We start from the raw sequence: 12,689 nt of genomic DNA, 5'->3' as shown, positions 1-12,689 counted from the left end.
TAATTGTTGGTGATGGTTCAGGATTTGGACATGTGCAGCAATGCATTGCTACCCTTCCCATTAAACTTGGTGGGCTAGGTACTAGCACATATTGCTACCTTTCTTCATGTGCTTAGACGCGTCATCTACAAAGCTCCATCTTAGCCTGCCGTGACGTCTCGAATTCGTGCTCCAACTACAACCTCGCTTTGATAACTTACACACAGGTTGTTGGTATCTCTCCTTATGACTTCAACATCAACGACGCCGCCCCTCAGTTCATGCGCAAGCTGGAAGCAAACTACTTTGGTGTTGTTACTGAAACCTTACCAACTACCTTTTCCCTAACAAAGCGAGACTTATTCTTATGGCACAGCAACAGGATTCCTCATGCTTTGGACTTCGTAAAGTCAATCCCTTGTTCATGGGCTCGGACAATCTGTTGGACCCAGGTAATTTCGTGTCGTACTTCAATACCGCCTCGGCATACCTCTATTCGATGATGATAGCCTCTGTTCAAGCTGCAATAAACCAATGGACGTATTTGGTGACCATGCCTTGCATTGCGCCAAGGATGTGGGAATTAAGTACAGGCACGACTCTGTAAGAGACGTTTTTTCGGATATATGTTATAAGGCCGGTGTACCAGCCAGAAAATAAGCATCCTTTGGACTTCGTTCTAACTCGTCTAAGGATCTTAAGCCAGCTGACATTCTTGTGCTCAACTGGGAAAGTGGGAAAGACAACTGCTTCGATGTCACAGGTGTCTCGCCTTTTACAAGTGCTAGCACTCGTAATTTCACTCCTGGACATGCAATCTCCATGGAAATCACCCGCAAACGGAATAAATACCTTGACAAGTGCTCCACACACGGTTTTGGCTTTGGTGTGCTCGCATTCTCAACTCTAGGAGAACTAGGTGATGATACAATTGCATTTTTGAACAGACTAAGGAACTCCCTTATAAGTTACGACGCGAATCATAAGATAGGTGGTGCAATTTTTCATAGAATAGGTATTGTTATTCAAAAAGGCGTGGGAGCAAAAATTGTTGCTAGACTCCCAGTCATATTTGTGTAAATTTACTAGATTTTTAATAAAAGCCTTCGGTGGCATCTTTTTAAAAAAAAAAAAACTCCTAATAAAACTAATAATAATTATCGAGTTCTCCATAAAATCCATATTCTCACGTTCCGCAGTCACTAGCCAAGGCGGCTTCCATAATTTTGCTAGACTTGACCCGTATAATGGACCAAGAAGAATAAATGTGCTTAACCGACGTATCGGGTCAGCAACGTAGACATAGCCGATAAGACATGGTCTTATCATTCCACCCTCCTTAAATAGGACTTCGCCCTCAAAGTCCACTATATATGCACACATAGGATCCGAGCATGGTCTTATCATTCCACCCTCCTTAAATAGGACCTTTCCCCCAAGGTCCGATCTCGATACAACTACAACTTGTTTTTCTTCTATCTTCAACTCGGTGCATGTTACTTCGATAATATCAGTGGAACAAACAACTTCAATAACCTCGACAAACATGTCTGATGACATAGAGTTGCATTCATGAACTGCTTCAATTTGCTCATATTTAGCTACTCTAGTCGCTTGATATTCCTCGTAAGTCATCTCTCCAAATTTGGATAATATGCCACATAAGAAATTATACCATGATCTCATATAAAGAGTTTCCAACTTGTACCATCTTAATGCATCTCCTTCAAGATGTGTAACGGCTATTGCAGTTTTACCATGTGGTGCAATATTATTAGACTCAAAATATGATTCAACTTCAAATAACCATTCTACTACACAAGTACCATCAAAAATTGGAAGAATTGGAGATGAGTTTTTATTTCGATATTTACTGTTCCAATACATACTTACAAATTTTCAATAAATATAAGATGAAATTGTTGGGTATATTTTTGGCTTAATTATCGGGCTTCACGGCCAATGGGCGGACAGTTGGGCTTGGTTTGAGTCTAAGATGGGAATTAGGCTTAACTGTTTACTTTAGTATACGAGATGAGAATCGCTTCTGCTGGCTACAGATGTAGCGTAATTGACGTATGCTAATAAAACAAAACCTAATAACAACGAAACTCTTCTACTAATACAGATGGTGAAGTTGTGAAATAACTTACTGTTGACAGTAGATATGGACGTAGAATTTGATTGCACACTTCTTTGCGGAATCCTCGAGATACATGAATTTTTTCTCCGATTTGACTTTTTTTTCTAATAAAGATGGAACGACAATGGTGGTGGTGGATGAAGCGACGATGATTGATGATTATGATAATATCCGCGGAAGCTGGGATAGGAGCGAACTAGCTCTGATACCAATTGATAAGAAACAATTTGTTTCTTTGTCATGTACCACACAGTTCAGTATGCATACCTTATATTTTTGAATTAGTTACTAAGGGGTGCAATTAACTAATTGTTGGGTGTACTCATCTTAGAGTCATTTCTTCGAGTTCTGTAATGAGTTAGATGAGTTATTAGCCGTTGATACTGTTAGTGAGGATTGGTCTATTAAAGACCAATCATTATTTCTCCTGAAACTATGTAATGAAAAACCTAATTAACTTCAACTGAAGTCCAGGCTCTGTTTATCAGAGAGAAGGTATCTTGCTACCATTTTTATCCAAATTTCATCTTGTAGTTGTACTAGATACACTACAATTGGTATCAGACTCCATCCTGGAACCTGTAACCATGGCCACCAAAGAAAAACTTCAAGAAATCTCTAACATCGTTACTCAACATACCGATTCAATCTCTGAGATGAAATCTGAGATTCAATCTTTGGGTGATAAGATGAATCTTCTTATTAATTTGTTTCAATCGACGCACCCTACTCACCCTGAAGCTTCTAGATCAGAGACTCAGCAACCAAATCCTGGTAACCCATTTACAAATCTTCATCAGGTGATTCATAATTTCTCCACTACTGAATCTCGTAAGTTCACTCGTACACCCAAGGTTGATTTTCCACGTTTTAATGGTACTAATCCTCGTGGTTGGGCTCTTAAATGTGAAAGGTATTTTAATTTACATAGATTTCCTGATGATGAGCGTGTTGATATGGCTGCAATACATTTTGATTCATCAGTTGATTCATGGTTCTTAAAATACCAACAGGGTAAAGAGTTTATTTCTTGGGAATCTTTTAAACATGATATTTGTGCTAGATTTGAAGATATTGCTCATGACAACTATGTAGGTAGTTTCAATAAGTTAAATCAAACTACCACTGTTGAGGATTACTATGATCTATGGGAATATTATAAAAGCTATATGGTGGCTAAAAATCCTTATTTGCTTGAGACTTTTTATACATTAAGCTTCATTAGTGGGTTAAAAGAGGAGATCCGTATAGTTGTGCAAATGTTCAAGCTTGAGAATACTGCAACAACTTTTTATTTGGCCAGGCTACAACAAGCTTCTGTGCATCACCAGCCCAAACCAGCTAAATCATTTTCTAGACCATTTGCACCTTCACCACTTTTTTTTTCACACCCACCATCTGCCATGAAATCTTTTTTCTCTCCATCCTCTACCCTTGATAAGAACAATACTTCTTCATCATATCCCATTGTAACTCACCCTCCTACACCCACTAAAACTTCACCAGACAATTCTCTTCCTCCTATTAAAAGACTCACCCATGCACAAATACAGGTTAGGAAGGATAAGGGGCTTTGCTATAATTGTGATGAGTTTTACAGACAAGGTCATCGATGTAAAAATCAGCAGCTCTTCATGCTCATTGCTGATGACGATGTAGAGGAAACTGGATCTTTATCTACTGAAGAAATTCCAGAGGCATCTCCTTCGTCTTCTGATTCTACGATTGAAATTTCCTTACATGCCTTGACAGGAAATATTACTCATGATACTATTCGCATTAATGGTCATCTTAACAAGCATCATGTGGTTGTACTTATTGATACATGCAGTACTCATAGTTTCATTGATGCTGCTCTAACCTCCAAATTAGGCCTTCATGTTTCTCCCACTGGTCAAATGCTTGTCACAGTTGTTAACGGAGATAGCACCATCATCAAAGGTATTTGATAACACCTCAACTGGGAAATGCAAGGACATCAATTCTCTGCAAGTTTACGAGCTCTTCCTCTAGGTGGTTGCGATATTGTTTTGGGAGCTGACTGGTTGCGCAAACTTGGTGATGTTACTTTTAACTTCAGTCTGTTGAGTATTTATTTTGTACATCAAGGCACACCAATCACCCTTCAAGGTACTTCTTCTAAACCTTCTCTGAGCCTCCTCAGTGCTTCTTCTCTTAAGAAGTTTTTAAAGAGTAATAACCCTACACTCATAGGACAATTTTTCTCCATTTCTACTACACCTATACTTCCACCACCACCTGCAGTCTCCACCCTTCTGGAAAGTTTTCAGATGTTTTCGCAGAACCTAAAGGACTTCCTCCTTCTAGGTCACTTGACCATAAAATTCCACTCAAAACTGGTTCTAACCCAACTTCTCAAAGGCCATACAAGTGCCCTTATGTTCATAAGTCTGTAGTAGAATCCTTAGTCCCTGAAATGCTTTCCTCTAGTGTGATACAACCAAGTCATAGCCCATTTGCTGCTCCTATTCTCCTTGTTAAGAAGAAGGATGAAACTTGGCGTTTTTGTATCGATTATCGTAAACTCAATGACATCACTGCCAAAGACAAGTTTCCTATTCCACTTATAGAAGAATTTCCAGACGGGTTGAATGTTTCTATGGTGTGCACCAAAATTGATCTTCGTTCTGGTTACTACCAAATACGGGTTTATGTACCAGACATTCACAAGACTGCTTTTCGCACCCATCATGGCCATTACGAGTTCAGAGTCATGCCATTCGGGCTTACTAATTCCCCTGCAACTTTTCAAGCCCTCATGAATGAGGTGTTTCATCCATATCTCCGTAAGTTCGTCCTGGTATTCTTTGACGATATATTGGTTTACAACCCATCCATGGAAGCTCATCTGGAGCATTTACAGCTTACATTGGCCTTACTGAGGAAGCACTCTCTGTTTTCCAAGTTATCCAAGTGTGCATTTGCTTAGCCACAACTCGAGTACCTTGGCCACATTATCAATGCCAATGGTGTTACTGCAGACCCTGACAAAGTTGCAGCCATGATTAATTGGCCGCAACCACAAACACTGAAGCAACTCAGAGGATCCTTAGGTATTATATGTTACTATCGCAAGTTCATAAAAAAAATATGGGAATATCTGTAAACCACTCACAGACCTACTCAAAAAGGATTCTTTTACATGGTCTGATGTTGCAACTCAAGCTTTCTCTGCCATCAAAATTGCTATGACTTCAGCACTAGTTTACCAGATTTTTCTCAACCATTCACTTTGGAAACTGATGCATGTTCAAAAGGGATTGGTGATGTACTAATGTAGAATAGTAAACCAATTGCCTTTCTAAGTAAACCATTGGGTCCTAAGGCATTGGCATTGTCTACTTATGAAAAGGAGTTTTTGTCCATTGTCATGGCTGTTCAAAAATGGAAGTACTATTTATGTAGTCAACAGTTCATCATCTATACTGATCATCAAAGTTTGAAGTATCTTATGGATCAGAAGTTGTCCACAGCCCTGCAGCAAAAATGGCTAGTCAAATTAATGGGTTTTGACTATGTAATTGAGTACAAAAAGGGATTAGAAAATCAGGCTATTGATGCATTGTCCAGATTTCCTTCTGCTTCATGTTCTTCCTTATCCTTATCTCAGCCTCAGTGGGTGCAAGACATTATCTCCAGCTTCTAACTCCACAACACAACAACTTCTTACTCAACTAACTGTGACTCCTACACAAGGGAATTCCTCTTATGCACAGGGCATTATCAGATTCAAAAGGAGACTCTATATTGGCTCAGGTATTTCACTAAGATCTTTTATATTACATTCCTTGCATGCCTCTGCTGTTGGAGGCCATTCTGGCATCAATGGCACCTACCACAGAGCTAGAACTTCATTTTTTTTGGCCCAACATGAAGACTGATATAATTCAACTTGTCACCACTTGTGATGTGTTCCAATGAAACAAGGGGGACAACTCACTTCCAGGGGGTCTCCTCCAACCACTTCCCATACCTGATACTGCTTGGCAACACATATCATTAGATTTTATAGAAGGCCTTCCAATGTCCTTTAAAAAGAATGTCATTCTAGTGGTTGTAGACAGATTAAAAAAATATAGTCACTTCATACCTTTTGGTCATCCATTCACTGCCATGACAGTTGCTAGGGAGTTTCTTTATCATGTGTTTAAACTTCATGGGTTTCCCAGTTCAATTGTGAGCGACAGAGATAAGATTTTCATTAACCAATTCTGGCAAGCTCTTTTCAAATCATTGGGCACCACTCTGAAGCTCAGTTCTACCTACCATTCTCAAACTGATGGGAAAACTGAAAGAACAAATGCATGTGTTGAGCAGTACTTGAGGTGCATGACAAGTTCTCACCCAAAACAGTGGCTGCAATGGTTAGCTTTAGCTGAGTGGTGGTTTAACACTAACTACCACTCCAACCTAAAAATGTCTCCCTTTCAGGCATTATATGGATATGCTCCCCCACATATGGTTTTTCCCATTCCTTCTTCTACTTCTCTGTGGAGAACTACTTGCAGGAAAGAGACATTATGTTACAATTGTTGAAGGAAGAACTGTCCAGGGCACAAAGTAGAATGAAATTTTTTGCAGATAAAAAGAGGTCTGACAGAAACTTTGAAGTGGGTGACTTAGTTTTCTTGAAGCTACAACCTTATAGACAAACATCAGTTGCTGTGAGAAAGAATTTCAAGCTCTCAGCCAAATACTTTGGGCCTTTTGCAGTCATACAAAAAATTGGAGTTGTTGCTTATAAACTCAAGCTTCTCGTGGGGTCTAGAATCCATCCAGTATTTCATGTCTCTCAACTGAAGAAGAATATTGGATTGCAAGCTGTTCTCTCACCTCAACTTCCACTAGTGGACCATGCAGGTCAGTTTGTAATTGAACTTATTGCTGTTTTGGACACTAGAACTACTGTCAGAGGCACAACTCAAATTCCACAAGTCTTGGTACAATGGTGCAACTCAGACCCTGCAGACTCAACATGGGAGGATGTTTCTCACATACAAGCTCAGTTTTCAGACTTCATCCTTGAGGACAAGGATCTCTAAATGGGAGGGGCAGTGTCATGTACCACACAGTTCAGTATGCATACCTTATATTTCTGAATTAGTTACTAAGGGGTGCAATTAACCAATTGTTGGGTGTACTCATCTTAGAATCATTTCTTCGAGTTCTGTAATGAGTTAGATGAGTTATTAGCCGTGGATACTGTTAGTGAGGATTGGTCTATTAAAGACCAATCATTCTTTCTCCTGAAACTATGTAATGAAAAACCTAATTAACTTCAATTGAAGTCCAGGCTCTGTTTATAAGAGAGAAGGTAGCTTGCTACCATTTTTATCCAAATTTCATCTTGTAGTTGTACTAGATACACTACACTCTTATTCAGTGGCCAGCATCTCAAGCTCAAACGGTCATGATTCCAAGAAATCAATAAACCAAAGGGTAGCAATTTGTTTAATAATTTTCCTGTTTTGATTAATCAACTGATAAGGCCTATTTATAGGCTACATTACTTGGAAAATAAGAAAACAGTACTACTCCTAAAATACTATTCCAAACAAATATAAACTCTAAATAAAATAATTAAATACTTAAAATATAATAAAATACCTGAATAAATATATTATCTCCAATAATAAATAATTTATGCTTATCCAATGCCTTGTGCCTTCATTGGACTTGTGTGCTCGCGACGCCCTTCACTTGCTAGCCAGGGTGGCTTCCAAAATTTTGAGAGACTTGACCCATAGAAATGATCATATATGCCAAATATGCTTGAGTGACGCATCGAGTCAACACCGTTGACATGTTCCATAAAACATGGTCTTATCACAAGGATTGTTCGATAATTTTGGATCTCAAACCCTAGTCTAGCTATAGATATGAATGCATGCTCATTTAATTCGCGACTTAATCAATCAAACAATCAATTATACATGGTGTTGTAAATTGTAAAACATAAATGATACTAAACAGGCCATAAACATTTGAGAATAAATACTTCAATTAATAAACATGCTTTCCAATATAGGACTACATTTTTGACCAATAAAGGTTTAGTTACTCATGGATTTTGAGATATACAAGAACGCTAGTATCCAAGAGATTATGATGACCAATCGCAACTTCATATGTAGAGTATCTCCATATGTATTCTTAATAGTCCAGAGTTGTTTATGAAAAGAAGAGGGTACCAAATATACCACAAACTTTTTTGTTTGATGGGAGTATGAAACCGTGTAATAATTTTTAACAATTAAAGGATGTGGAAAAGTAAAAAAAATACACACAAGAACTTTGTTAACGAGGTAAATCGTACCTGCAGAAAAACCCCGGGACCTCGTCCAGCTTTGAACACCACACTTTATTAAAACGCTATAGATACTAGCCTACTATCAGACTTCAGACTGGAATGTAGTTGAGACTGAATTAACCCTCAAAGAAATTCAGATGCAGTCATGTTCTTTACGTCTCTTGAAGGAACTTGATTCCCTTAGCTGACTTCCTTTATAGCCTAAGAGTCGCTTCAACTTCATGAAGACTTTTGATATCAATCTGCCTCTAACAGACAAGCCTATTTGATTTTCCTTTTGATTTTTCAATCTATGTTTGAAAATATATCTATAGTAGACAAAGTCCAGCAAACCTCACGAATCTAGAACACTTACACTCAGTTAGATGAGAATCCTGGATTACTAACCACTTCTCAGGTACAATCCAAATAAAACAAATAATAGCTTAGATATTTATCTTTAGGAATCAGAAAGTCTGAGACGAAGATAACTTTGTGATTTATATCTATCTCGTTCCTGATCTGAGATTACTAAAACTTGAAAGATCAATAAAATCAAGATCCGGATACACGAACTATCATGTAAAAGATAGTCTTACATGGGTTCACGAATCTCTTACTGAAGTCTTCAAAATAGTAACCTAATTATGTTTCTCAGAGGAAACCTAGGTTATAGAGGACGACTCCAGCTTTGCAATTAGAATAAAAGAGTGGCATGGATTGAGAACCTTGTTGTAAGAGTCTCTTTATTTAAATATTTTCAAGGTTTTAGGTAACTTTGAATTCAATCTATGGTTGCTTTAAATTCAAGCAAACACTTTCTCCATTTAGATGAATATCTTATACAAAAGAAGCTTATGGTCTATGATGGTTCATGTTGGCAAGTATTCCTATTAAACTTACAAGCATAAGTGGTGTCCAATAACACTCAATACTTAAACCATGATCCACAAGCTCAAGATATTTTGCGAAAAAAATTGTCTTAGAAGTGTCGATGAGAGTTGTAGCAAAGCCGAACTTATTTTTAGAACAATTCGCTGTATTATGCTTAAATCAAAAATGGATAGGTATCATACCTATGGATTGTTCACCAACTTAGGCTCAAAGGGTTCCATAAATAAGCACATGGTATTAACATCTAACCTACCTGAATTTTATCATACAACTTGTTAGGAACAATCATAAAAAAATATAGTATATCAAACAGTGAAATTATAGAGAAAGATCATTAATTTTTAAACAAACTTTGGGTTTTTACCCTAGAACTCGGTTACCCAACATTCTACAGTTCAAAATATTTTAAACGAACGTCGTCGAACCTTTTTTTTTTTGCGAACTTGTTTCATGGTACATAACATGAAATATATATTCCATGAATGCTGAATGATTTTGACCTTCATTCCTTAATTCCTCTTATAAAGTTGCTCTGCATGTTAAATAAAATATAAGGTTAGTTTCAATTTGTAACTAACATGCACAGTTGAGAAAATTTGTTTGTGTAAATAACATGTTTGTTTTATTGCCTTTGTCAATCAATTACTTAATTGCTTATATATACATACAAAAAATAAGTATGTACTACATTTTAAATTTAGGTACATACTTTTTGCATGGCTAGTTATGATGTTAATAGCAAACTAGGTAGTTCTCTTTTTCATCATTTAGGTATTATTATTCAAAAAGGTGTGGGAACGCAGATTGTTGCTAAACTCCCAGCTCCTGTGTAATTACTTTGTTTTTTTTTCTCTTCGTAATAATAAGATAGTTTTAAATTTAGTAATTAATGGATAAATTTTTCGTGGACAATCACAATGAAGTATAAGTAATGAAGTAATTTAGTGATTTTTCAAGTGCTTTTCATTAATTATACATATAACATTAATTAGGAATTCAAACTAGTTTTGTTTGATGTATGCAAGTTTTACATTTTCGGTAACAGACATACTCAACAATCTTACAACACAATTTTTTATACTAACTTGTTATTGTATATAGACCGTTGGTATTAATTTTGTCATAGTATCATTGTTACTTATTAGGTTTTTCACCGCATCAATAGTGACAATTGACACTGATTTGTCAAAAATCTCTACCAAGGGTGCTGGTTCATCCTCCGTCAACAATGCTTCACACACCTGTCATACCGAGAAGACGGAGAAATTCAATGTCAGTAACTTCAAGCGCTAACAACCCAAGATGTTATTTTATTTGTCTACTCTAAGGCTCATCGTGTACCTGACGGAAAAATCCGCCAGTCTTTAACAAGGATAGTGATACTACATGTATCAGAAATTTAGTCATGGAAGCACTCATACTTTTTATGCAAGAACAATATTCTAAATTCCTTAATGAAATTTCTCCACAGCTTCTATCATTCTTTGACAAGGGTAAGGAAGTGCGGGGCTCCCTTGAGAAGGAATAAAAGACTAGATTTGTCGTAGTAAAGAAGTTTATAGTCCCTAGACTTCAAGATGATTGACACCAAATCAGTCATGGCGCAATTCGAGGAATTATCATGAATTAACTGCCAGAATGATGACAATTTATGAATCTTTCCAAGTTGGCGCACTTATTAAGAAGTTGCCGCCATCTTGGAAAGTTTTTAAGGATTTATTTTAAACATAAGAAGAATTAGATAAATAACTTAGTAATTTGTCAAGTACTTGTCATTGATTTGACATACAACAACCACTGTGATTTAACTAGTTTAATATCAGTTGGGAATTCAATCTAGTTTTGTTTGATTTTTCTTTTTTGAAGCATAAATATAATATAAAATAGAATTAGATTACTATTGCATGAGAGTATCTGGTACCCATAGAGTCACTTAATAAAATATGGTTTTGTATGCAATTTCTACTTTTCAGTAACAGAATTATCCAATAATCTAACGACTCATTTTGTTTTTAAAACATAATTGTTTCTATTAAAAAAAAAATCAAGTCACTGCAGTATAATAGTATACCACCTGAGATCGAAATTCTTAAAATGGTTGGTTTATGATGCTGCTAGATCAAAAATGCTGGAGCAGTGCGTAAATAAAATATTTTCCTAGAATTTTTAGGACGAGAAGTATATAGCGCGAATCGTTCCATGTAAGTCAACTCGAAAATAGATAAGTCTTTCTTTCAAGTTGAATCAAAGACTTATGATATTTCAAGGATCTCACTGGGAAATCAAATAGAGTTAAGATATTGGAAATACAGAAAGGTGGAATCAAGCTCTTGATCAGAGAAATCCTTATGAGGATTTTATCAGAGTCAAAGAGAACGAAAACCGTCGGAACAGAAGGGGCAACTCTCATTTTTGTTGGATTTAAAGAAGAACAACACAGGAGAGTTCCTTAAACTCAAAGGGAATGGAAATGGTACAGTTGGTGTTTTTTAAAATTCAAATTTGAAAATGTCGGTCTCAAACGACCAGTCGAGTCAGCACAACAAGTCAGCTCAAGGGGGGGTCCACTCAGAAGATGAATGATGAGGTGGAGATTTCCATCTTTTCTTAAATTATTTTAAGAGTTCCGAAGCAGGCCCAAAACTGAGTCCAATCCGCAATCTGTTAATAGATTCAATCAAAATAAATTGTAGTCACAGTATAGTTTTGAGCACTTAACCACTCTGGAAGAAGGAGAAATTGGAATAAAGGTTTTTTATTATAATGGAAGGAATTCCCGAAGCCATGGGAGGGGAACCAAGTGTACCGCTACTTCTGAAAACGTGGGGGTACCAAAATACACCACCACTTTTTCTTAGGCAACCTGTATGGACTAAACTCCAATACAATTCTGAGAGTTCAACTTAATAAATCTCAATCAGGAATTATATGATCAATACAATTCCGAGCTTATATCTCTTTATCTCACGATCATAATGCTTACAGAAACAAGTTCGTGAACCTGATTATGTGTGAGAGTACTCGGACGATTCCAAAGATCAATATCCAAGAATCAATCAAGTCGTATCCAACAAACAAGGATGGATATATCTACTTTGACTGATAACGTACAACATGTGATATTTCAGTTATAAAGATAATAAATATAATGCGAAAAAAATAAATAACAGAGATACCAGAAATTTTGTTAACGGGGAAACCACAAATGCAGAAAAACCCCGGGACCTAGTCACCAAACTGTATTAAATCGCTAGAGACACTAGCTTACTATCACAACGTCGGACTGGAATGTAGTTGAGACCGAATTAAAGTGTCATAATAATTCAGTTAAAGTCGCGCTCCTTATGCCTCTTGAATTCCCCC

At 36.8% G+C, this 12,689-nt stretch overlaps 1 protein-coding gene across 1 annotated transcript; it reads left to right on the top strand.

Annotated features, from left to right (window-relative positions):
• Positions 1-4,089: 4,089 nt before the first annotated feature.
• LOC113312574 lies at positions 4,090-7,185 on the top strand. Its single transcript, XM_026561318.1, has 6 exons — positions 4,090-4,315; positions 4,426-4,943; positions 5,424-5,758; positions 5,860-5,899; positions 6,071-6,604; positions 6,652-7,185. The coding sequence occupies exons 1-6, from the start codon at positions 4,090-4,092 to the stop codon at positions 7,183-7,185; spliced, it is 2,187 nt and encodes a 728-aa protein (XP_026417103.1).
• The last annotated feature ends 5,504 nt before the right edge of the window (positions 7,186-12,689 follow it).

The sequence above is a fragment of the Papaver somniferum genome, chromosome 9 (genome assembly GCF_003573695.1).
Source record: "Papaver somniferum cultivar HN1 chromosome 9, ASM357369v1, whole genome shotgun sequence".
Taxonomy (NCBI): Eukaryota; Viridiplantae; Streptophyta; class Magnoliopsida; order Ranunculales; family Papaveraceae; genus Papaver; species Papaver somniferum.
This window is presented reverse-complemented; position numbering and strand designations above follow the sequence as displayed.